The sequence below is a fragment of the Bactrocera neohumeralis genome, chromosome 3, assembly GCF_024586455.1.
Source record: "Bactrocera neohumeralis isolate Rockhampton chromosome 3, APGP_CSIRO_Bneo_wtdbg2-racon-allhic-juicebox.fasta_v2, whole genome shotgun sequence".
NCBI classification, from domain to species: domain Eukaryota; kingdom Metazoa; phylum Arthropoda; class Insecta; order Diptera; family Tephritidae; genus Bactrocera; species Bactrocera neohumeralis.
In genome coordinates, this window is record NC_065920.1 from 17,652,253 (window position 1) to 17,680,058 (window position 27,806).

The following is a 27,806-nucleotide window of genomic DNA, read 5'->3' on the forward strand; positions in this document are numbered from 1 at the left end:
GTTATTATTGCTCAACGTATCATAGAGGATAATATAATTAAGTTATTAGAAAACAACTATATACATATTTTTTATTATTTTTATATTTTTTAACAGGGTAGCATTTTGTTTTATATCCAGTATTTATAGTTATATAATAGTGCATATTATAAGCATTATTTTTTTAAATAACTGAACTTATCCAGTCGTGTTTGTTTATGGGCGAGATTACTTAGCTGTTCTAAATATCTGATTATGACCCAAACACATAACGAAAACAGAGACTACTAACAAATATCGACACATATTTTCCTTCATAACAAATTACTTTAACTAAGCACTTACAAGTTTTTATAATTTACTTAATTTGAATCAAAAGAAAATTATGATGTTTATTTATATATATTTTTTGGTTCGAAGTAGAATGAAATGCAATAGCGCGCTGAATTTAATATTTAAAAATTTTATATTATTACATTTTCTATCAGTGCATAGAGTAAACTTAAAAAAAAAAAATCACCGAAACATATACTAAATGTATATGTGTCTAGATTTCCACTTTTACCTGGTCTTTTGTTTACGAATCGAACGAAAGCAATTGACAGCACTAATGCTATTTAATATTTTATGCAACACTAATTCTTTTGTGAACTCAAAAATTATGCATGCGTTTGATTTGTGTATGTGTTGTTTTGCGTAAATGAGAAATTGTAGAATTGGTAAAGTAAATTTGAAGTGAATAATAAAAAGTAAACTTGACAATGAACATATGTATATAATATATATTATTTATGAATGCAGCTTTAATGAAAAATACAAATCACCAACTGGTGACGAAGCTCTAATGACGACATGTTGTATTTTAAATACATTTTCAAAGTCGCATTAGCCATATCACCAAAATGTCTCTTTACCACATATGCGTTTCGCGTATTTCGCTTATTATGTGGTTTGCCCTGGTAAGCGCCTGATAAAGATAGATCAAATTGTAGTACAATTGTATAAATATAACAATTTATGTAACGAACATACCTTCAACATATCGGCCGCCTCTTTTCGTCGCACCGCAATATGGTCAGACTCGTTGAGTAAAGTTTCTGCCCTTTCCGACTTGTACAAATGTGTGACTAGTTCGCTTTGTAAGTTATCCTTAACGTAATTAACTAAGAAATGCATTATAGCTTTTGGTACTGAATCCTGAATGGATTTGCGCACAATATAGAAATATGACTTAATTAAGCGTTCTGAAATATACCAAAGGAACAAGAATTCATATAAATAATTTTTGAAGAAGAAGTATAAAATATTTATATTAAAAATGAATATATAATAATAGAACTCACCAATAACATCACAATCCTTTTGTTCCTTATCAGTTAAGCGCCTTGAACCATGTTGAACTGGCATATCGGGCAATAAGTTAACTGGTTTTAAAGGGCTCGAAATATGATTATGCAAAGGAGTATTACTTGCAGAATTATCGAAGCTTTCTGGCGCTCTAACCGCTGGTGAAGTAGACGGTGCCGGAGGTAAAATTGTAGATAACCAACTATTACCCACGGCATTTTCACCAATATGATTCTGTAAATTTTTAAAATATAGTGTAAAAATTGAAAAGAACAATTTCATATAAATAACCTACTTGTTCTTGAGTATCATTTTGTTGTTGCTGTTGCTGCTGCTGTTGTTGATGCTGTGCTGTCACTTGAGGTGACGAATTGGAATTGCGTGGTGTTGTATTGGTGCGCCGTTGTACTTGTGCACTCAAATGGCTGAATGGCTCAATGATATTATCCGCCTTTAGTAGACTGGGAACTAATGCAGCATCCTTATGAAAGTCGGGGTGCTTGGTGTTAATATAAGCCAATTCGATAGCTACCAGATTTTCAACCATTACATTGGTGGCGGGCAGACGACGTCGCAGAAGTTGCGTAACCACATCAACAATTTTCTCGTGTAATTTCGGGAATCTAAATAAATGATTAAAATTGTTATTTATTAATGCCACTTTTATTACTACAATTTAATAAAAATAAGTGTGCTTACCGCAGCATTTCTTGTTGTACTTCATTGCCACAATGCTGTACAATGCGTTGCATTTCCTCGTGTATTAACTCTACGCAACGCAATGAAGGCTCCTCTAAGCGTCGTATTTGCCGTTTCACCAGTAATTCAAACGAAACCTCGGGTACGAAAAGTGCGGGCCGCGGACCAGTCGCATTGCGTATAGCTGTCAATATGTCCATTTTACTTAATCCGGATAATGGATGTATGGAATCAAGTGTACGGCCAAATGTCTCATGAAAAATATAACAAATGCGCGCTCCACCACAAAGTTCGGTCGTTTCAATATTGCGTGCGGTACCTTCGATCGTGGAATTGTAGGCACTAGCAAATTTGGTTATTATTTGTAGTAGTGTTTGACTTTTGTCCGAAACGTCTTCGCCATAAGAGTGTAATAGAGATTGAAATTGTGAAGACATTACGTTGACACGAGTCTGAAATTGATAAAAAAAAAAAAGTAAAAAATAATAATAAATAGGAACATTTTTAAAGTTTTCGACAATGTATGTTTGTACAAAATATTTACTTTCAGATCTGGTAAGCAATCGCGTATGTGATGCATAAGCAAACGATTTAAAGTTTTTGCTAAGTAAGGTGTGCCATTACGAGTAGCTAATGTAGGATATTTCCTTTGCAAAAACGCCGCTTCGTCTTTAAGTTGATCGTCAATTTGTTTCTTATCAATAATATCCTGTTGCGAACGATTTACCACACCAATAATTCCTAGTTTTACTGGTATTACTCGGCCACATAATATGTCAATAGCGTCAGTGCCGGCGTCCATGAGATCGAGTTTTGTAACCACGGCTAAGGTGCGTCGACCATCGGGATCACATTCTTTAGCCAATTTTAACGCTTCACTTGTCGCCATATCTGTGTTCGCGGCGGTCACAGCCAAAACGATAGAATTCGGATTATCAATAAACTTTAAAACCAAGTCTTTAATTTGTGCTTCGATGTCTTCTGGTTGATCACCAACAGGCACTTTAGTTATACCAGGTAAATCAACGAGTGTTAAATTTACGACGCGTGTTGAGAATATTTTCAGATTGATTGGTTCGGGACAAATGCCTTTGTTGGAGCCGGCAGCACGGTCAGTCTCTTCTTCAATTTCGTTGCGAATCTGATTGAAATCTGTAAAAATTTTCTTGGTGTGCAAGAATTTACCCCACTCTTCTGCATTAATTGTTCCTGCAAATATGTATATGTGGTATTTCACAATTATTGGATTAATAATTAAAAAGTTAGTTTACCATTTTCAGCCGAACGGTGCTCCCTGTCATCGAGAGGACAGTGAATCAGCTGTAAAATAAGTGGACGACGCGTCACTATACCTGTACCACGGGGTAGAAAAGAGCGTCCCACCAAACTCTCTATAACTGAACTTTTGCCGGAACTCTAAATTATTTTAAAAAAGAAAATTAAATATAATTCGAATCATTGTAATTATCACTATACTAGCACTTAGAATATTGTTTTTAAGTATAATAGGACCAACGTATGTACATATATGTCAATGCTTATCAGAAGTTATCAACTTTTATTCTTTATTCGCCCGCAATTTGGAAGTTTGATCAGATTTAATTAAATTCTGAAGGGCTAAAAATTTATAAAATATCTTAACCTGATAACAATTTATTCTATGCTTTAGGCAACACTAAGCAAAATTTTACTAAAACTTTATTAATAATTAATCCAGCCGTGATTTGAAACCAACATCTTCCGAGTGGACATATTAAACACAAACTTACTCGATAAAGCGATCGTTTATAAATTATAAATCGTAACATTTAATTGGAACTGATTAATGGTCTTAACAGGTCTCGTGTTGCATGTTCTTATGTATAAATAAATATACGTACATATTAACGTACAGGTGTGTGTACGTGTCGCAGAATATGTGAATGAAGCTGTATACTGCCGTCATTGCAACAAAATGTTTAGTCGCATCACATTCGGTATTGATTTTTTTACACAAATCACTTTGGACTTAGAGGTTACATAAACAATTTATAAATATATCGGTTTATAATATTAATCCTAAAGTATTGACATTATTTCAAGCCGGCTACTTCTATGCTATTATATAATTAACACAGAAAGGCAAATATTGTTTAAACTGTTCCACATAAAAATATTTCATCTTCATAACCCTTAATTGCAATCTGCAAAAAATTGCCAATTGGCACATGCTACCCTAGGCTTATACTGCAAGCCATTCAATTGCAGTTTTATCAGTTCATAATATGTATGCTGATAACATTTAACTCTACTTTCGATCGAGCTAATCACTTACCTGACTTCCAAGTACTACAATTTGAGGCAATTGTATAGAATCCGATCCTACTGTGTTGAAAACATCTTGCAATTTATTTATAACCGGAATAAGAGCTTCCATTTTGACAATGACACTCACAATCACACTAAATTAATAGTTTAGCTTAAGTTTTAGTTAATATTTGTTCCTTACAGTATTACACCTTTATTTTGGGGACTTTCTACAACATGTAGTCTATTAAATACAGTTTTCGCACAATTCTTCTATTTTTAATGTCTATTCGGTGGAAAACTGAAAATACTGACGACCATTTATGTCAAACTAAAAATGTTGCCAACATTTGCACAAATTGCGAATCCAGTGTTTCATTATCATTATAAATGCCATATCATAAACACAGGGTGTATAAAATTACTAGGGCGGATCGTTGCCTCTGTTATAGGTTTATGTTTATTAAATGATCAAGATGATCAAACGGGTTGACTTCCGAATATTCATACATTTTTATATATATATAAATATAAAAATATATATACATATATATACATATATAAAAAGGCTTAAAGCTTTTGGCTTGGGTGAAAAATTGGCATATACAAAGCTATCTGTTCTTGTCTTAGGGCCGTTTTCACAATGTCTGGTTAGTAACCATCTGTCAGTTAATTTCTAGTTAAAAAAAAGAGATTCTTTACCGAAAGAAGGAGTCTTGGTTAAGTTAACCACAATTTAACTGACAGATGCCTGCTAACCAGACATTGAGAAAATGGCACTTAGAATACTAACCTTAACTGTCAAATTGCAAGACATTTCATCCGAGTCCGTTCCGATTACTTAGACCCGACAGGGGTGTATGATCATTTGAATACTTTAAATAAGTAAACAAAAAAGCCGCTTTTGCATACGCAACAAAAACGCCAAAAAAAAAAAAAAACATTTCATAATATTAGAATTTTTATAGTATTTATTATTTATACATATGTATGTATATTAAGAATGCAATCTGAAACCTTCAATATGTGTAGTGCTTTCGTGCAGCCAACATGATCAGTTTGCTTAGAAAACGCAACAATTTAATTTAACGTAAACGACGAAGTGGTAATTACGTTTATGACGTTTTCGCGTTGCGTTTATTTGCTATATATTATGAGATATATACAGTCTAAAGTGTAGCAATTATTTTAATTTTTCAAATTGTGTTGTACAAGTATTAGTTAAAATTTTCCTTACTATGTAAACATAATACGAGGGCTGTTGGAGAAGTACGCTCAGCCAAGTGTATCGAACTAAAAGCACGTTGAAAAATTAATCGATATTTACCCATAATTAATACATATATAATAATACTTATCGGCACTGCACTCGTATGTGTGTATATAGAAAAAAATATATACATACGATTTAAATATTCAATTGTCATTTTGTAGTCCTACATTTTTCAAGAAATTGATAATTTTCCAGTTATAAGTATTTAGTATTTAAAAAAATTTGCGACTGATGTGCTAAGAGGTCTGTGGCGCTGATTACGAATTTGAATTCAAAAATCTTCCATCATATACAGCTATTTTTGTAAATGATGGTGGTTTGACCGTTACACTTCTGAACCTTGTCCTCCCAAGGAACAAACTCAGGTTACTTGTCGCCTTTTACACTAGCCATTGAAAGCTCACTTCTTGAGCACGACTTCTACGTGTTAGGAAATTTTTGCTATAACTTTCGTTTCAAGTTTCCGAGTGAAAGGTTCTGCAGAAGATTTATGATCCTTTGCGCTTTGGCCACGGCGAATACCGCATTCGATGGAACGATGAGCTGTATGAGATATACGACGACATTGAAATAGTTCAGCGAATTACGAGACAGCGGCTACGCTGGCTGGGTGATGTCGTCCGAATGGATGAAATCACACCAACTCTGAGAGTATTCGACGCAGTACACGCCGGTCGAAGCAGAGGAAGAGGAAGACCTCCACTCCGTTAGAAAGACCAGGTGAAGAAGGACCTTGGAATCTCCAATTGGTGCCAAACAGCGCAAAGGAAGAACAACTGGTGCGCTGTTGTAAATTCGGCTATAATCGTGTAAGCGATATTATTTATTAACGGGCTTTTCATTTGCGATATAGGTATGTATATGTATATAAGAATCTGGAAAAGAGCACTTTGTAAATGCAACAACAGGTTTTGAATTAAAAAAGTCTTGAAGAGTTTCAAACTAATTTAGAGTTCTATAAAATAACATATGTAAGCTTGTATATTTATCGGAGAAGTTTAAGTATTTTGTGGCAAATTACGCTGTATTATGTAATTGAAAGAGCGCATGCGCACGCAATCAGCAGTCACTCGTTGTGTTAGTGACATTGACATTGAAGCTGAAAACGACATTGTAGTGGAATTTGAGAATGCTGCAGCGAATACTTGTAATGTCGTGGAGTTAATAAAATTGCTGGCAAGCTAGTCATAATATCTGTCAGGATTGACTGGGTGACTGAAAGAGCAAGTCATGATTTAGAAAAAGTGTGTATACATACATATATAATAATAGTTTTTATTTATTCTCCCTTACCGTTCTGCTTTCAAACTAGTTTTGAACGACATACATGTACATATGTATATGTTTACACAGTCATTGGCTTACTTCTTTTTTCAAATATTAATGAGATGTTAATGAAGTTTGTGTTCTTGTGTTCTTAAGCGATTATAACTATAATTTATTTTGTCAAGTAGGTAGGCGAATTAGCGTTATTGGCTATACTATGGAATGACCTTAATTCTACAATGTTATGTGCGTGTATAAAGCACATATGTATGTATATATATATATATGAAATACTTAAAAAATGAGAGTTTAACTCATATCACTGGTCGGCGTGAGTGTCACACGAGCACTGGCCAGGCACGTTGCCTGCGTTTCTTATATAGAGCAAGCTGGCTGACAGCTGCCGTTGAAGTCACAATGTGACTTTCAGTTCACATCACCGATCGGCATGAGCGTCACACAAGCACTGGCTAGGCACGCTGCCTGCGTTTCTTATATAGAGCCAGCTGGCTGCTAGCTGTCGTTGAAGTCACAATGTGACTTTCAGCTCACATCACCGGTCGGCATGAGCGTCACACAAGCACTGGCTAGGCACGCTGCCTGCGTTTCTTATATAGAGCCAGCTGGCTGCTAGCTGCCGTTGAAGTCACAATGTGACTTTCAGCTCACATCACCGGTCGGCATGAGCGTCACACAAGCACTGGCTAGGCACGCTGCCTGCGTTTCTTATATAGAGCCAGCTGGCTGCTAGCTGCCGTTGAAGTCACAATGTGACTTTCAGCTCACATCACCGGTCGGCATGAGCGTCACACAAGCACTGGCTAGGCACGCTGCCTGCGTTTCTTATATAGAGCCAGCTGGCTGCTAGCTGCCGTTGAAGTCACAATGTGACTTTCAGCTCACATCACCGGTCGGCATGAGCGTCACACAAGCACTGGCTAGGCACGCTGCCTGCGTTTCTTATATAGAGCCAGCTGGCTGCTAGCTGCCGTTGAAGTCACAACTTCAGTGACTTTCAGCTCACATCACCGGTCGGCATGAGCGTCACACAAGCACTGGCTAGGCACGCTGCCTGCGTTTCTTATATAGAGCCAGCTGGCTGCTAGCTGCCGTTGAAGTCACAATGTGACTTTCAGCTCACATCACCGGTCGGCATGAGCGTCACACAAGCACTGGCTAGGCACGCTGCCTGCGTTTCTTATATAGAGCCAGCTGGCTGCTAGCTGCCGTTGAAGTCACAATGTGACTTTCAGCTCACATCACCGGTCGGCATGAGCGTCACACAAGCACTGGCTAGGCACGCTGCCTGCGTTTCTTATATAGAGCCAGCTGGCTGCTAGCTGCCGTTGAAGTCACAATGTGACTTTCAGCTCACATCACCGGTCGGCATGAGCGTCACACAAGCACTGGCTAGGCACGCTGCCTGCGTTTCTTATATAGAGCCAGCTGGCTGCTAGCTGCCGTTGAAGTCACAATGTGACTTTCAGCTCACATCACCGGTCGGCATGAGCGTCACACAAGCACTGGCTAGGCACGCTGCCTGCGTTTCTTATATAGAGCCAGCTGGCTGCTAGCTGCCGTTGCAAGTCACAATGTGACTTTCAGCTCACATCACCGGTCGGCATGAGCGTCACACAAGCACTGGCTAGGCACGCTGCCTGCGTTTCTTATATAGAGCCAGCTGGCTGCTAGCTGCCGTTGAAGTCACAATGTGACTTTCAGCTCACATCACCGGTCGGCATGAGCGTCACACAAGCACTGGCTAGGCACGCTGCCTGCGTTTCTTATATAGAGCCAGCTGGCTGCTAGCTGCCGTTGAAGTCACAATGTGACTTTCAGCTCACATCACCGGTCGGCATGAGCGTCACACAAGCACTGGCTAGGCACGCTGCCTGCGTTTCTTATATAGAGCCAGCTGGCTGCTAGCTGCCGTTGAAGTCACAATGTGACTTTCAGCTCACATCACCGGTTGAACACAAGTCACGCTGCCTGCGTTTCTTATATAGAGCCAGCTGGCTGCTAGTGAAGTCTTTCAGCTCACATCACCGGTCGGCATGAGCGTCACACAAGGGCCTTGCACGCTGCCTGCGTTTCTTATATAGAGCCAGCACTGGCTAGGCACGCTGCCTGCGTTTCTTATATAGAGCCAGCTGGCTGCTAGCTGCCGTTGAAGTCACAATGTGACTTTCAGCTCACATCACCGGTCGGCATGAGCGTCACACAAGCACTGGCTAGGCACGCTGCCTGCGTTTCTTATATAGAGCCAGCTGGCTGCTAGCTGCCGTTGAAGTCACAATGTGACTTTCAGTTCACATCACCGGTCGGCATGAGCGTCACACAAGCACTGGCCAGGCACGCTGCCTGCGTTTCTTATGTAGAGCCAGCTGGCTGCTAGCTGCCGTTTAAGTCATATTGTGACTTTCAGTTCACATCACCGGTCGGCATGAGCGTCACACAAGCACTGGCTAGGCACGCTGCCTGCGTTTCTTATATAGAGCCAGCTGGCTGCTAGCTGCCGTTGAAGTCACAATGTGACTTTCAGCTCACATCACCGGTGGGCATGAGCGTCACACAAGCACTGGCTAGGCACGCTGCCTGCGTTTCTTATATAGAGCCAGCTGGCTGCTAGCTGCCGTTGAAGTCACAATGTGACTTTCAGCTCACATCACCGGTGGGCATGAGCGTCACACAAGCACTGGCTAGGCACGCTGCCTGCGTTTCTTATATAGAGCCAGCTGGCTGCTAGCTGCCGTTGAAGTCACAATGTGACTTTCAGCTCACATCACCGGTGGGCATGAGCGTCACACAAGCACTGGCCAGGCACGCTGCCTGCGTTTCTTATGTAGAGCCAGCTGGCTGCTAGCTGCCGTTGAAGTCACAATGTGACTTTCAGCTCACATCACTTATGCTATTATTTGGACCATAGCTGTATGTGTCATACAAGTTTAGCAATTTATGTCACTAGGCTCATATGTTCCAATGCACGCAATGAGTTTTGACCGGAAGGTGAGGTAGGAAGTCCTATCACGGGAATATAGAACAAAGTCTGAGAAATCGAAGATTTATAGCCCAGTGCTTTCATAACTTAACAGGACATATACATACATATACATACATATGTCATAAACTCATTGGAATGAAGAGTTTTTTCATAGGGACGCTGCAAAGTAGACCAATTGGTACAGTAAACGACGCCATATTTTTCCCCACTCTTTTGACATTTCTCTTCAGTAAAGTTTGCAATTAAAAATTTAGTACCGAAATTTGGAGTCAGTGTTTTCAACTTTAAGAGCGCTACGTCCAATTTATAGTCGTCATAATCCTCCTGTCAGATCAACATTTGAGTGTCTAGTAGAAAGTTTTGAATCCACAAGCACAGTACAAAATGTTTCCGTGCCAGTGAGACAAAGAAGTGCCGCTAGCGCATCAATTGAGGAAGACCTAAATCAGTCTCTCACACGTTGTTCTCAAGCGTTGGGCATCTTTGTGACGTCGTTGTGGCGATTTTTGCGAAAATATCTTGGCCTACATCCTTGCAAGATCAAATTGACGCAAGAACTGAAGCCGCTTGACCGCCAGAATCGTCGAGTGTTCTTGAATTGGAGTGAGCAACAACTTTAAAATGATCCGGATTTGCATGGAGAAATCATCTTCAGCGGTGAGGCTCATTTCTGGCTGAACGACTTCAGCGATAAGCAAAATATGTGTTTTCGGTCAGGCAGCAATCCCTATGTACTCCATGAGTTACCATTACATCCTGAAAAATTACGGTTTGGTGCGGTTTATGGGCATACGTATTTTTCATCTCAAAAAACGCGAAAACCAGCGGTTGCTAGGCTTTATCACTTTTACAAATAAACAAGTGAATGTTATGACCTTTCGACAAGACTAAAGGGTTTTCAGCTCATATAATAGCTGAAGTATCCCCGTACTGGATAAGAGAGTAAGTCCACGCAATTTTTGACCGCAAACAAACTCATACTTTGATAAGCATGAAAAAATGTCTCCTAATCACCCGGCAACGCGATTATTTGCATACAAAAAGGAATATATCGTCACCTGATATGCAAAATAACGTAACAACATTTTCGGAAATTTACAGTGGCATGAATTAAACACGAAATAAAATGGAACATGAGTGAAAAAAACTTTTAATATTGGTTAAAACTGGTTTATATCTGAGCGCAGAACCTGAAAATGTTGGACATACATATGAAATATTATTTATGCAATTTGAAGTAGTGAATCTTAATCAATAATACACTCAATTTCGAATTTTTTGATGATACGTTATTTTGCATTTCAGGTGACGATATGTAGTTGCATACATAAATTATAATTTTAAGCCATAGACAGAAAGCTCGTAGTTAGTCTGGTTTTCGATTCTCAAATCCGGTTGAAGCGCTCGCGCTCGCTCGCAAAGTCTCTAACTGGGGTTTCCTGAACTTAAAACACAGGTCTCGGTTGGCTGCCGCCTGTTCAACGTAATATTTGCTCGTAATAAATGTGTGCTACATACATATGCATACAGAAATGTACATATACATACATATGTATGAATAGAATATTCGTATATATCGTGTTGCTGATATTTATAACTACATAGTTAATTGTATTGTCGCTTTTGCGCTTCTCATTCTCAACAATCAAGTCACTATAAAGTGAACTGTCATATTGCTGGCGGCGGCTGCTGCTGTTTCTTTAAAACATACCTACAAACTCAGATATGGACGTACTTACGTATTATAGATATGTGTGTGCGAATAAGTGTGCTGTCGATTGGTGCGAGTTTGTATATTGCTTTTTAGCGAATAACTAAAATTATTAGAAGCCAGTCGGCAAATACCATCGAAACAACGCGGAACTAACAGTAACTAGTTCGAAAACTCGGAAGTTCTTAAGTTTAACTGTCTTACTGGGCTTTTGCCTTCTTAGTTCAAGCGCGCTGGCGAAGTGTAAGATTTTGTACTGTGTTTGCGTAAAGTTTGAATGTGAGTCGGAAAAAACAAATAATAAATAAAAATTATACTAAAAAATAAATAAATAAAAAAAGCAAACAACGGAACGGAACGTATTTAAAAAGAAAACCAATATACTGTGTGATAAGTGTTTCCAATACAGGAGTAATAAAGTGTTTTTTTAAAACTTGAACAATTTTTATATTTGAGGAGACTTCGAAATACCATGTAAGCATTATATGATATAGAATGTTGGTTACAAAAATAAAAACTAAACAAAAAAAACAAATTTTATAAAAAATGTATTTAAGAAGTTGTAAGCATTTTACGATTTTGTGTAAACTCCGGCATACCAATTATTGTATTTCTGATTATGACATTTGAAATTTAATTTTTTCCAGAATACTCTGTTATTTAAGTGCTTCAGAATTGGATATTTTTTGTAAAAGACACCCAATGCATCTGGTTGAATATGACATTGCTGACTCGCCCAAAAGTTGTAACTGCCCACGGAGTCACAATAGCCAACTAAGGGTGATACATTTCGAGGTTCTCTACTTTTTTTACAAAGAAAAAACACAGAAACTTCAATTCAATTCAATTTAATATGGAATGTTTATTATCATTCGAAAGCACATTCTTTGGAATATATTCTTTGAAGTTTACTCCTTTTAAATGCCGCGGCTACGTCTCAGCTGGCCCATCAGTTGAGCCCAATTTTCGATGACTCGTTCGAGCATTTCGACTAGTAACTGGCGAATGACACGCGTGACGTTTTGCTTCAAGACCTGAATCGAAGAGGTATTATCCAGATAGACTTCAGACTGCATATATCCCACAGGAAAAAGTATAACGGTGTAATACCATGCGATCTTGGTGACTGATCGACCGGCCCAAAACGTTAAGTTATCTGCTCATCGGAGTGTTCTCTCAATAAATCCATTGATTGATGAGATGTGTGGGAAGTGGCGCCGTCTTGTTGAAACCAAATGTCGCTGAGACCACGAGCTTCAATTTCAGGTATCAAATAGTCGGTTATCAGACGCGATAACGGTCGTCATTGACGGTTACGTTCTCACCGGCATCATTTTTGAAGAAATATGGACAGATGATTCCACCAACACACAAACCACACCACACCCTTGTTTTTTCTTCAATCTCTTCAGGTTGCTCTTCGTCCAAAATATGACAATTTGCTTGTTTACGTACTCATTGAACCAGAAATGAGCCTCATCGCTGAACAAAATTGGGCTCAAAAACGTCGGATCTTCTTGGAACTTTTCAAGAGCTCATAGAAGGAAGCGAAGTTCCTTAGGGAGGTCGAGCGGCTTCAGTTCTTGCACAAGCTTTTTTTTGTATGCTTTCAATTTAAGATATTAACGTAAAGTGAGCCAAGTCGTTCCATACGTTAGTCCTAGTTGTTCAGGTCTCTCCATTATGAAATGCCAAACAATTTTGAACAAAAATAACACGACAGCTTGACGCGACACACGCGTGATCTGTCCAAAAGGCTATTGAAAAAACTACCTCTACTTGAATCACCCTTTATATGCTTAATACGATTATATTGTATTTGACTTGCAATCGACAAAGCAATAGTTGAGAGGTGGTTACCGAAATTTATTGTGTTGTGAAAGCTGATCGCACAAATGAATAAAAATTATATAAAAAATATGGGGAAGAACTTAAAATCGTTGTTAAGCCGTTTAGATGAAGGAGAATGGTAAACATACTTATAATAAAATATGATAAAATATTTTTACTACTCCTCTTTGAGAGTTAATTATTATGGAGATTTTTTTCTTTCTGAGTAAATTTTACTATAGACATATGTATATTCGGTTAAGATGTTTTATTTTTATATTTATTAATATTTCTTGTCTTATATTGCTTCTTTAACGAGTTATCTGCATAATCAATTCTTAACTATTCTGTATACATATGTACAAATAAATAATATATTTTTCGTATGTTTAATTATAAATATCAGACGTTAATAAATTATCAAAATGTTTCTCCAATTTCCATAACTATTGGTTTAAATAAATTATTTTGTCGAATGCAGATTCAGATAGAATAAAATAGAAAAAACAAAAAACTCGTTACACACAGGGTGCATTCCAAAGTAAACAGGACTTTTTGAATCTAGCGCCCCCTGGTGGCGCCATCTATGTGTCGACTGGTGCGTTAGAATCTGTTATCTTTATCGACTGTCCAGTGAGTCATGACATTTCATCAATTGCAAGTGAAGTTATTGCGTTTTAAGTGTCAGTATGTTTGTGTTATCGGTGCGAAAATGAGCTTCGCACAGAGAACCAACATTAAATTTTGTTTTAAAACTGGTAAAACTTTTAGCGAAACGTTTCAATTGATGAAACAAGTTTATGGCGGTGATTGCTTATCCCTTAGCAGAGTGCGCGAGTGGTTTCAACGTTTTTAAAGTGATCGCGAGGAGATAAAGGACGATCAACATGTGGGCCAATCAAAATCCGTGACCACCGGAAATTCCATCGAAACTGTGTGTGAATTCATCAAAAATTGAAATTCATGGAAATGAAATTGAACATCTCCAAAACATCGATTTATCGCATTTGGACCGAACATTTGGGCTTACGAAAGGTGTGTGCACTGTTTGCTCTGCACAAATTGACTGACGACCAAAAATTGCTCAGAATCCAACATTCGAATCGATGCTTCTGACCGATTATTTGACCAAAATCACATTTTAACTATTAACCACTGCCCGTATCCACCTGATATGGCACCGTGAGACTTTTTCCTTTTCGGAAAATGCATTTGCCCATGAAAGGAAAGCGTTATGCAGACGTAGAGGTAATTCAAAAGGCTTGCACTGGCGGCCATACCGGCCAACGAGCTAAAATACTCGTTCGACATGCTTTTGGACCTTGCAAAAAGCTGTATTGAAGCGGAAAGAGACTATTTTGAATGAAATAAATTGATTTTGCCGAAAAAACCATTTGTTCTGTTTTTTTTTAAGTACTGTTTACTTTTGAACGCACCTTGTATATTAGAATTTAAATATTAAGGTAGAAAAAAGGAAACAATAAAAAGCAAATTGAAGTAAAACAAAATATATACAAAAAAAAAACTGTAATACCCTTCACTCTGAATCTGACGATCTTTACCTTGATTTTGATTGATCAGTTTGCATGACAACTACATATACATATGTTAATAGTGGTCTGATTTCGACAATATGCTTAGATATACATATGCTATATGTCTTAATTTTCCATATTTTCGACAGACGAACGAACGGAAAGGCGGCATGACGGACATAGCTAAATTGACTCGGCTAATAACTATAATCTGTTCAGTGTTTAATGAAGTTTAATAATGCTATGGACCCTTCGAGGATAATATTATAATACTGTAACTTATCAGTTATAATATATCTATTAATTGCAATTTCAGCAATTTAGACCCTAATTGGAATTTAATTAATGATAAATTTATGTAAAAGTCGTCACGTAGCCCTATAATGATATTCAGGGGAACGAAATATCATCAAAAAAGTTGCTATAATAGCAAGTAGATAAAAATTAAAATTAAAATGTTCGAATGATTAAAAAAAAAACAAAAAAAAAATCAACATACATACATATATACGGCATTAATTTCGACGTGGCCTTTTATGGCAATTAAGTGTTTCTTTAAGTACCTTCAATTTGTCCCTTATAATTACAGCATTTGATAGCACTGCATAAATGTGCACATATGTATGTGCATAGAATGTGTATAATATTTTTTGAAAGTTCATATATTTACAAAGATATTCATATATGTGAATATACACGTGCATATTGTAAATCTGTTAATTTTCTCATAAAACTGCTGAGTAATTATCACAATAATTATATATAATATTACGCCTGTTACTTATTACGGGTTCCTAAAATTAGTTGTTGAGATGTATATGTATGGATAAATATGTATTTACATTTGCACTTACGTCAATAATCTCAAATAAACGCTTCTCTCTACAACAAATATTATCGTGAAAGAAATATTATATAGTAATTGCCGATATCATAACTTTTCCACTGATGTTTCCTTGGAGAATAAAGAAACGCCGCAATTAAAACAGCAAATATGGTAGGAATAGATGCTCCTATTACATTCATATACTAATATGTTTGTACAAATATACACATGTGTATCATGAAAAACCAACAACAATATTCTAACTCAATATTTATAAAGACTTTCGTGCAAATACTGCACGCCTGTGAACTCGAGCACTTGTTGCAACAAATAAACTGTTTTGCACTGGCATATAATATGTACATATGTACATACATACTTGTACATCGTCAACTAAAATGCAAAACCATGCATGACCAAAAAATCAAAATTGAGTTTGCTACTGATTACGATTTAATGTATTATAATATACATTGTATATACATACGTACAAAATTAAAAGCTGCTATCAGATATAACCAATTTATAACTGGAATTAAAATTTTGCTTTCATATGAGTTGTTTATAATTTATATCGTTCTTTTTCTCCTGCCAACTTATTAAAAGCGATGTTATGTTATTTTATATTTTAAGTGACGATATGTATGTAAGTATATACAAGTATGTATACTAATGCGAGCTGCTATAATTATAGAAATTAAATATGTTTGTAATAGTAATCAATTTTATAAAATTTCCTTTCATGTTACTGAAATTTTATTATATAATCTAAATCTGTTAGAGAATTAGGTATCATATTGTGGACTTTCTCCTAAGCTGAGTAAAACAAACTTCAATAAAATGTAGTCTCAATAATTGCTGGGGTACGTTGACGTATAGTTTTATTAGTATGATATATGTATGTATAGCTGTTCCTGTTTTGCTTCAAATGAGCAGCTTCTTTAGTATAAGGGGCGTTTATGAATCTTCAGATCAATATCTTAACACTGAGTGAATAGTTCGTGTATATACAAATGGACAAACGGACAGACAGACGCTGATGGCTAAATCAACTCAGCTCATCATGCTGATCATTGATATATGTATACACTGGTGTTCACGTAATTAGGACACTTCTTTTTCTTTCAAAACATTGGTTTATTTCATAATTGAAAAACGACATGTTTTTGTATATTTTGACTTGGTCAACTTATTAAGGATACTTCAGGTTTTAGTTTATTATGTTAGAAATAATTCCAAAAAAAAAAACAAATTTTCAATAGAAAATGTTTTAAGTTACTATTTAGTCGGATAGACTTTTGATTGAAGCACAGCTTTGCAACTTCTAGGCAGACTACCAATTAAACGCTGACATCGCTCAGTTAATATGCACTGCCATATTCCTTGATATTTTGCTATAATTCGTCAGCATTTTCGTTTGATTTCTTTCCCAAGCCCCTTTTGATATCTGCCCCGAGGTTTTCGATTGGATTCAAGACCGGACTCTGGGCCGGCCAATCCAAAACCGTAATGTTTTCGGACGAAACTCGAGTTTGAGTACTTCTAGCAGTGTGTTTGCGTTCTTATCCTGCATAAAAATGCAGTATGCAGACATGTCTTCACTACAAATGCCTTCTGGTACTCGTCCCAGTGGTCTGAGTCAATGGAGTGAAAGTCGAGTAGAAAATCGGTCGGCTGTGTATTGTGATTGAAGCTTCTTGACGACGATCTTTCTTTGTGTTTGTTGTCGTGCGTTTTTTGCTGCACAGAGGTGGGTGCATATCTTCGCTGAAACAAGATAGTGGTCCGAGTCAATGCTGGGACCTCAGAGCATACGCAAGTCTAAAACACTGGATACGTGTCTTCCGTCTATCATATCTTTGGCTTTTCGATCCGGAGACAGCGAGGTAGCTTGATGAATTTTACTATGCTGGAATTTGGTACAACAGATAACCATATTTCGGGCTCCGGCGAAGTCGATCGGCCTCAACCAATTTGGGGATGTTTCATCATGGAGGCTGAATTTATCGACCGTTGTGCCAAAGATACCTTCTTTGCCCAACCTGTCGTTAAAGTCGCCAATCATGATTTTGAAGGCAGATTATTTTCAGTTATTATCAATAGGCAGGAGGTCAGTATGATTCTTACCTAGTTTTTTCAAACAGTGCATAAATCAATTTTTTCCTTTATTAAATTTCTTTTACTCGTATGTACAAAATCAAAATCGGTCGCCCTAGTTAATTCAAGAAAATTATTGTAGAGTCTGTCATGGTGAATAATGTGCACTGCTGCTAATATTATGTCATTCCTAAGCATCAATGTGTATGTTGCCATTTGAAACGCTACGTCATGTACTTGTAGAATGTACACTTAACCCTTGGCATTAGCAATGCTATTAGGTCAATAATTCAGAATTTTGTAAAATAGAACAACTTGTATACAAGTTTCGACTTTGGCTTTACTAAAGTCAAAAAAGGGGTGATGAAATGAAACAGTACATGTTACAAATTGTATCGCAAATAATCTGTTGAGGAAGATGTTAGTCACTCACTGACTTATATTTATTTATGGCAGCATTTTAAGTAGCCGGACCATTGGAGTATATTTCAAGCTGGCGTTTTTTCCATTGCCGCAGAGCTAGCCTCTAATGCACCTGCGGGAAATTCCAGAGTCAACATCTACGTAGACAGCCAAGCAGCAATCAAGGCAGTAACGTCGTATTGCATCGGCCAGAAGTGTCTCGGGAAGCAGGGCAGCAGAGGAAAGTGTTGCCAAAAGTAAGCAACTTCACTTCTACTGGGTGTCAGGTCACAAAAGCATCAAGGACAATGAAATAATGGACGAGATTGTCAAGAATGGTGTACGGCTAACATCCGAAAACTTGAACAACATTGGACCCATGCATTGTCTATACGATGATCTGGACAAAAACATGATAAAGAAAACCAAAACCCGATGGAACGAGCTACCTGGGTGCAAAACTGCAAAAGTCATGTGTAAAACGGTAGATCGGAGGTACACAAAATTCCTATTGGTACTCGATAGAAGAGACTGTAGGAACATGATCGGAATACTAACTGGTCACTGTTTGGTGGCGACACTCGCTCGCAAAATGAGACTGACAGATCGAGAAAACTGCAGGAAATGTCTAGAGCAAAGCACCAGGGAAACAATAGAGCATCTCTACTGCGCTGTAAGCATTTGGTATGAAGAGGTATCAATAGTGAATCTGAGTCTGCTGAAATTTGCGTCAAGTGCAGGCGCCCTTAAGGATGACTACTTTTCATGTAACTAGGAACTGAACTCCATCTGGTGTGAAAGGACCAACACTGGTCTATGCGTGGCTCATTGGCCTACCAGACTAACCTATATTTATTTAGTAATGAGTGTAGTGTGATGTAAGTGAATGTACTAGTATTATGTACATACATACATATGTATATGAAAGCGTGATGTATTACAATGACCTTGACCTGTTATCAAATTTATGTGCAAGAGAAAATGTACTAAGCAGACCGAGGTGGGTAAATATTGAAATAAGAGAGAGTTGTATATGTGGAAAAATATATGTAATATGGAGTTCATAAATACATTCATCATTTATGATGTCATCAATTGACGCATAGTCATTGCGTCTATTCACGCGATAAATATTTTTACATAAGTACATGTACATGGCATGTACTACATATGTACCTATGTTCTTATATGTACTTATGTATATTTCTAATTGGGTATATTTATCAAAATATTGCAGTCTACTGTGTGGTTTTAAATCTGTAAGAAAATACGTCGGAGTGGTCTCGCGAATTTTGAGTTGAGATAGAAAGTACTAAACTTTATAAATTCTAAAAATTTTAAATAATTTTTTCCAACCAAAGACGAGATTCCAACAAATTTATGACCTTATGACATTTGTTCGAACTTGGCTTGATCCAATTTTGATGTGCTCAAGACTTCATATAGACAAAGTGGGTTCAATTAACTTTACAACTATTAATTGGCAGTCTGAAGTATGTATGTTATTATTCAGATTCAATTTTGACGCCGAAATCAATTTCATATTAGTATACGGACATTTTTATATTCTGAACAGAAGTTTGCTATGAAATTTGTAATACCCAGTTGGAGACCCGAACTGAGTCCGTCTGTGCCCGCTTGTCTGTATATTCGCCAAATAGTCCTTCAGTTATTGAGATATCGTTCTGAAAACGTGCACAAGTCTTTTTCTCCCCAAGGAGGTGGTCATGTGTCGAAACCGCTGATATCAGATCACTATAGCATATAGCTGCCATACAAAAAGATCGATCAAAATTAAGTTCTGTAATGGAAAACTTTTTATTTTACGAGATATCTTCGCGAAATTCAACACAGATTATTGTTCATGGCAATGCTTTAATACCCGAACATATTGTTCAGGGCGGACTACTATAGCATATAGCTGTCATATAAACAGACCGATCAAAATCAAGTACTTTTATGGAAAATTTTTTATTTGATGAAATCAAAGTTAACCTTTTTTCGAATTTTCAATTAATTTTCATTTTTACCGTTATGGGAAAAAGTTTAGCTTCCAGGTGCAACAAATTGCATTATGCGAGTTTCTAATGAAAATCAAAATTGAATTTAGCTCGTGAATATTTTATACCTCTGCACGTACTACCTTGTTCAACAGCTACTTGTCTACGTTTTTTTTTTAAATTTTCTTGGAAGCAACTGGTGTGTTTCACATGACGATATCCTTTGACATGAAACGATGATAGCTTTGCCCTGCTGCCTCCACCAACCATATTCTAACGTCAATTTCATAATTTCATTATTGCAATTCTTTACCCCGCAGAGTAAATAAAGAACTTTTGTTGTTGTTTGTTCGCTGTTAATATTTGTATGCTCACTTTGCTTTCTAATGTAATCATAGTAAACATACAAGCATGCATACAAACGAATACTTATCTACTTATGTACATATATGTGTGTATGTAGTTTTAAAAAAAATTTATACATATTTGCAATATTCCATGCACATGTACATAAATGAGTAGATATATTTGTATATAAATATTTGTACATATATATGTACATACATATGTAGAGATGTGTAAGTACGCATGCACAATGAGCATTCTAATTCTTTGATTGTGCCATTTGTGTGGTTAGATGAGTGCATTAGTGTGTGGGCCACCGGCAGCAAACGCTATTCAATTGACTTCGTGAGTGTAATAAGCAACAACAAAAATTGCAAGAGACCACACCAAGAAATTGCCATAGAAAATGCACAAAAACAAAAAGCAAAGGCAGAAAAAAACCATATTACACCTACAACAAAAATCGTCAAATGCATACATAGATAGCGTAAAATAGAAACAACAACAACTATATTCGCATTCAGCGTAAAAATGATATCATTTGGAGGAAAGGCAGCGGTCGCAATGCTCTCTGCAGGTTTGTCGCCAAATAAAGGCGGCACTGGTCGTGGTCTGGAGTGCTCTTGTTTGTTGCAAGGCGGCTGTTAGTACAAAGTTTGTGGGTTCGATTTTAAACTGATGATAATAATCAGTGAAGTAAGTATGTTCTATATGTACATATAAAACTTGATAAATCCACTTCCTGAATTGTAAAATAACTTGAAAGACTTCGGCTCATTGTATTTCTATATACAGATCTTTGACTTGATTTTGAAAGGTGGGTTTGTATGGCAGATATAGATATGATATAGGGTTTCAATGTAAATAATATATTCTGAGATAGTAACGTTGCCTTGGACAGTTGTCCATGCCACATTTTGTGAAGTTTTTTTTTTTCTATGGCACCTATATTGTACAGTTGTCCGACATCGGCGATTCCGACAAACACGCTTCTTGAGGAAAAAATAACATTTTTTTATATGGATATATCAAAAACTGTAGGTCTAGTTCGTGTGTGTACAGATGGATAGACACACGGATAGGACTAAATCGACTAAATAATTCCCGCGACAGTCGGGTCTGCGTAACCGGAACGGACCCGGATTTTTATATGGCCAAGGGCTGTCAACTCGGCAGATTTCTGTCGCTATAACAACAACTAAATGAACTCGGTTCGTCACTTTAATCATTTATACTTATACATATTTTAGAGAGTTCCGAACTTTCCTTCTGAGTGTTACAAATTTCGGGACCGATTTAAAATACCCTGCACCCTGTAAGTTCTACCTTCATAACTCAAAATAATAAAGTAATATATTGGGAAGTTGCAAAAGTCTTTTCGTATTTTTTCGTATAAATAAATAAATAAATATGTACCATTTTGGTCGACCACTTTTTGCTAGAGATTATTCCATCAGTGTAAAATTTTCATCAGTGTAAATCGAAATTTCGAAATTTCTAGAAAGGAAGCGAGCGAATCATTGTTGTGCAACACGAACTGATACAGCATCGTCTCCGACTTCCAACGTCACAAATTTCATTGGTGGTTTGGGCACTCTTCCTTTTTTTACACAAAAATTTAAAAATATATCGAATTTATTCATTATTTTCACTAATTTTTGAACAGCTGTAATTTTTTTCAACTTTTCCGAATTTAATTTTTAATACGAAAAGACTTTTTCGACTACCCAATTTAAAAATTTAATCTTTTTATCAAGAATTTTTCGTTTCAAACTATATTTATGTGGTGGGGTCTGTCTTCACTTTCTCCAGCTCAGACGCAAACCACATGTTGCACATGTAACTCGGGCCCGAAACCGTCCTTATTTCAAATAACGTAAAATCATTATGTGCATATGTATGAGCAACACACACACATACATATTATACATAGAAATTCGTTTATGGTATGTGCATCAATGCCAGCAAAATTTTAGTATTTCAGTAGTTTAGTAGTTTCCTTAGGCGACTCGATGTGGCAGCAACAATCAATTGCGACGCGCGTGTCGTATAATGTTTTTGTTTTGCAACAAAAGATAACTTTTTTATGTTTTTTCAAGCGTGCCGTTTTAATTGCCCGGAATTGTTGTATATAATGTGATAAGTGAAAATAAAGTTTTAAAAGGTTTCATGAAAATTTGTTATCATGGCGATTATGTCCTTACTGTGGGAGCGCCATAACCTTTGAATGTGATTAAATAAGTGAATGGTCAATAAAAGTTAATAACGAATAATTAAAATTAAAAAAATTTACGGTTGTTTCCAAGTTAAAATTTTTAAATATTATTCGTTTTGCAATAAAGAAAACAGATTATTAACATAACCAACAGAAGTTATAAATTTTAATTGAAATGTGCATTGTGTTTTAATAAAAAACAAATTAAATAAACTGAAAAAATATGGTATAATTGAATGGCAGTGTGACCATTGGAAATAGGTTAGTTTACCCAAATTGAACTTCTATGTAGTTTCATGAACTGTAAAGTGAAGTAATTGTTGCAATCTCCTAACGTAAAGTCTGACAATGCTTACTGAGCTAAATAGGGTTATTTTGGCGAAAGAATGGACTTTTGTGGGATGAAGAAAGGGTATATTCCGTACAGAGTCAGGATACCACTTGACGTCTTCCAAACACTTTTATAAACTACACTTCACTAGACTGGAGTCCTCAGGGTAAAAGAACCAGAACATTGAGGATGAAAAGCTCGAATTGTCTTTCGAATCGAGGCTAATTTTATTGTAATTTGGATCTGGATACAGTAACATGCTAAACTCCTACTAGCCCACAGTTTTTCTCCACTCTGCTTAAGTTTCAAAAGTCGATACAATGTGCTTCCTAGCTCTTTTGTGAGATAATGTCATTGGCAACTCCTAATTTCTTACCACCAAAAAGTTTTACAACGCCACCACGAAATGAAACTCTGAACTGAAAAGTCATAGCGATTTTGACGTTCAACTCGACAGTGCGTATGAGTAATATTAACAAAATTTTTTTTTCATTTTTTAGAGTGTTGGATCTTTCCTTGCTACCACTAACATACATATATAAATTTTTTGAGAAACTTTGTCAGGGCTTTAATAAACTTGGATGTTCGCTATCGCGAACCGACGGCTGGGCTATTAGAAGCTTTGGTGGAATCTAGGTTCCCTATGTGTTCGAAAGTACGAAAAGGAGAGGTATGAGCTCTCCACGAGAATATTGAGCGAAAAAATTCCTTATCTGCTAATGAAAAGAACTTGAGACTGCTAAGCTAAAAGTGCCACAAATCTTGTACAATACCACTAGCGGATAAGCTGCAAAAGAGCTTCTGGCGAATATTGCAGCTGATGAATAATCATCAACTTCTTTGTCAACATTTGAAAGGCTTTTGTCTATATTGCCTATTTGTTTCTGCGAATTCTGCGACCATAATCTTGAACCTTCGCAAGAACTAATATTTTTAATCAAAATAAACACCTGCATTTATGCATACCTATGTCCTTTAAATCTCGTATTTATTACTTAATTAGCGGCGCCATTGAAAAAAACCGTGAAACTTTCCGCAAATAAAACTGCTTTGTCACTATTTTTGTAATTGATATCTACGCGCCGGCAAGTGGCGTTTTGGAGCCGTCTTGCCCATAATTAGAAGACAAATCGCCTTGCATATTCCTCTCACGTCGACCGCCATGCTGCACTTGCACCTTGTTTATGCACACACTAATACTTATATACCAAATATGTGATGTGTATTTGTTATGTTTGCGCATTTTCGCGGTCATTCAATTACAGTTGCTCGCCGTCTCGCTTGCAACATCCATTTTATACGGTCGCAATTCGTCACGCTTCGGTTCCCCCATTTATCGAGTGCTCGTGCTCATTTCTGGCTGCCGGCTTTTGTTTACATTCGTTATTTGGCTTTCGGTGCGCGTCTACCGAAAATAAGTGTACGTCGGTGTATTTATTCCAATTTTTTTATTTGTAAATTATTTGTGTACTAATGTGTGCGCGTGTGTAGTGGTTGAGCAACAAGTTCAAGGAGATTACAACATTCGACTAGTAGAAACCAAACGAACTGCACCTTCAATTTATGTATGCAAAATATTGCGCTACACACGTTTTGGTTGGTCTTAAAAATTTTAGAGACTGTTTTTGGTTCCTTAAATAGCAAAATTTGCTTAACATCGAGTTCAAATAATATAATTATTAGTTCGAAAAAGCGGTTTAATAAATAAAGTATAATAAAATGCTTCCACGACCTAACAAGAAAGTTTGTACAAAAATTTCAAAATATAGCGAATTTCATCATTATTTTCACTCAACTTCCCCGACTTTAATTGTTTTTTGGTTAAATTAACCTTAAAATCTCACCTTTCCAGCACTATATGGTATGACACAATGTGATTGGTAGCCTTGCAACGACATCTATTGACAAAATACTAAAATATTTTTTCGATTACCTAATATACACCCTAACTACTCTTCCTGATGTCACTAACTCTCTTTGTAACTTTAGCGATGCTCATAACCTTTCCTTTGTTTATCTGTAGCGAAGTCAAAAATGTTTTCTGAGGCTATTGACATATGTATAGTATGTTAGGTCATTGAAACCTTTCTTTACCTTTAGCGAAATCAGCAACCATCCCTAAGCTTATTGACCCATTTGTTTACCTCTAGCGAGGTTCACAACCCTATAAATCGTTGACCTTTGGTTAGGTTATTGAACTATTTGTTTATATTTTGTGAAATCAACCATCATCCAGGGTCATTGACCCTTTGGTGAAGCTATTGACCCCTTTCTTTACCTGTAGCGAGATTCACAACCTTTTCTTTTACCTAGGGTGAGGCCATTGACCAATTTGTTTAGCTTTACCGAAGTCAGTAACCTGAGGTCAATGAACCTTTTGTTTATTCCTAGCTAACTCAATGAGCCTTGGGGTGTTGACTACGCAAGGGATCATTGACGATTTCAAAGATATTTTGTATCCTTGGCATTTTAAATAAATAAATATGTATGTGTAAATATATAAGAGCGTAATGTCCATTTACTAAAAATAATGAAGGTATTCGTAAGCCTTACTGATGGAATTAAAATCGTAAAATATCCAAGAAATATCATATTCTTAAAACAAATTTCTCCATTCCACCTATTTTTCACTGTTAAACAACCATTCCGAAATGTTCACAGCTTCTCTTGTTAAGAGCTGACGTCCTTTGGAGAACAAACTCAGCGTTCTCAATTATGTACTATGAATTACGAAATTACTTCATAGAGGCATTACTTATGAGTTAAGAAAGCTATGGCCTGGCACAAATCCGATTTGAAAACCAGTTAGAACTGCTTACTATAGCGGTAGACGTCTTACTACGAAGTGCAGCCTGTTTGTGGGAGATGTGCAATCATTCCAAAAGTAGAGCGGCAATACTTGTTCTGAGCTTCGTAACTGTGCTCTGAAAGCTAGTCAAGGAGTGACTTTTTTATCGAGGCAAAATGCTGATCACATAAAACCGGGTTGAAATGTTTTCACATAGTTAAATATAGGAATACCGTGTTACAAGGGGAGTTAGAACCAATACCGAGCCTTAGGACTCTTTGCTAGTTTATATTCGTAATAAACCTTTTATAAATTGTTGGCTTAGGTAGGTCTGGATTATTATTTTTCTACAACAGCGCGTGTCGTTTTTGTAGTTCGTGAAGCCAAAAACCGCATTATATAATTGTAAACCGTAACAGTGCAATTTAATTGAAACTTAGTACGGGTTTGACGTATCAAAAGTCAAGCTCGTGTCACTAAATATGTGAAACGTGATTAAGAAAGCAAAATAATTACAGATGTGAGTGCGATAAAAGGCAACTGCTTCATTGATATGAAAGCAGTTTTCAATGTTCCTTAAAAGACACGTGTAGGGGGTTTCAGAACATAAATTAAAAAAACCACACATAAACTCTTAATTATAATTAATGACACACTGCGTACATACAGGTATATATTAAAATTAATTTTAATGCGCTTTAATGTCTACTTATACCATAAGTTGGGTATTATATCAATTATGTAAGGTATTATTAGAGTTTTTACCCACTTAGTAAACAAAAATTCATGGAACTACTTATCACAGTTCATACAGGTCATATATACAATATATAAGGGAACTAATTGATTACAAACATGTAGATATTATGAAATACCTATAAACCGCATTCAATAACCGGTTTCACAACAATTACAATATTATATTCACGTGTGGTCCCAAGAACTTAAAAATATATAATATTTCCGGAGAGCACCGGTATAATTTTATTAATAATATGTTTGTCTTATGTTCGATAAGGTTTCTGAGAATGAAAACAAATAATATGTAGAATATGGAAGAAGTACAAAGTCTCCAATATCTCTCCTATTAGAACTGTTGACTTTTAAGAATAAAAGTAAAAAACTTGTAAACACGATCATCATCTTGATTAGCGCCTTAGCGGTAGCTCGTAGATTTTTGTTTATTTGAGAAAATCGTGTATCGTAGTATTATTCAAAGTATTGCCCTTCTGAAGCTTTTCCCATTTTTGTGGTAATTTGAGGATTCCTTGGCGATCAAGAATGAGTTAAGCCGATCTTGATACACTGTTCTGAAGTACACTGTATTCCAGTAAGTGATCCTCAATAGAACGGAACAATTGGCAGTCTGAAGGGACAAGGTTTGAGCTGTAAGGCGGGTGAGCCAAAACTTCCCAGCCGCTGTTTTCCAAAAAGTTTTTAACCGATCTTGAAAAATGAGGCCGAGCGGAGTTATGATGGAAGATTATTGTCTCGTGTCTAATCGCAAATTTAGGCCGATTTTCGGTACAGTCACTTCAAATTGATGAGTTGTTGTTGGTAATGGTGCCCATTATTGGCTTCATCCGGTTTTAGAAGCTAAAAACTAAATACAGACCACAACCTTTGGTGTCATGAATAATCGTTTTCTTCATTGATTTGGCAGGTTGGCCAGCTTTCACATATGATTTTTATAGCGTTAAATCAGCATTTCTGACATGGAAAATCGTCGTTCAACGTCTCTTGCCTTAAATTCATATATCACATAATTTTTCTCTTTTGAATGTATTAGGCTCATTTTAAATCAATCAATCTTCATCGAGCTTCCAGTTCAAAATTTTTGACCGCCCAGGCTGTTCTTCGTCTTCCAATTCAAAA

General features: G+C 36.6%; 2 protein-coding genes across 5 annotated transcripts in view; one reads left to right on the plus strand and one right to left on the minus strand.

Annotated features, from left to right (window-relative positions):
- Positions 1-61: 61 nt before the first annotated feature.
- Positions 62-4,638, minus strand: LOC126752070 (dynamin-1-like protein). The gene is made up of 8 exons (XM_050462623.1): positions 4,340-4,638; positions 3,297-3,441; positions 2,570-3,234; positions 2,026-2,477; positions 1,622-1,949; positions 1,323-1,560; positions 1,012-1,223; positions 62-946 (listed from the first exon to the last, which is right to left on the minus strand). Exons 1-8 carry the CDS (start codon positions 4,439-4,441, stop codon positions 890-892), a joined length of 2,199 nt encoding a protein of 732 aa, XP_050318580.1. The 5' UTR covers positions 4,442-4,638; the 3' UTR covers positions 62-889.
- A 7,036-nt stretch (positions 4,639-11,674) lies between these two features.
- The window catches only part of LOC126752072 (ATP-binding cassette sub-family G member 1), a 45,018-nt gene continuing 28,886 nt past the window's right edge, over positions 11,675-27,806 (plus strand). Inside the window, exon 1 of one of the 4 annotated variants that reach the window (XM_050462625.1) lies at positions 11,675-12,036. The gene's annotated coding sequence lies outside the window, so the exon portion shown is untranslated. Of the gene's footprint in view, positions 12,037-22,618; positions 23,074-27,806 lie in introns of those variants that run through there. The other 3 variants (XM_050462626.1, XM_050462627.1, XM_050462628.1) reach the window with 3 other exon arrangements.

Bases quoted from the DNA above. Each gene is read 5' to 3' on its own strand.
- LOC126752070 (XM_050462623.1), bottom strand. From the start codon at position 4,441: ATGGAAGCTCTTATTCCGGTTATAAATAAATTGCAAGATGTTTTCAAC. The intron at 3,442-4,339 runs GTAAGTGATTAG...AAAATAATTTAG, and splicing joins TTGTAGTACTTGGAAGTCAG to AGTTCCGGCAAAAGTTCAGT. The intron at 2,478-2,569 runs GTAAATATTTTG...TATCAATTTCAG, and splicing joins ATTGCTTACCAGATCTGAAA to ACTCGTGTCAACGTAATGTC.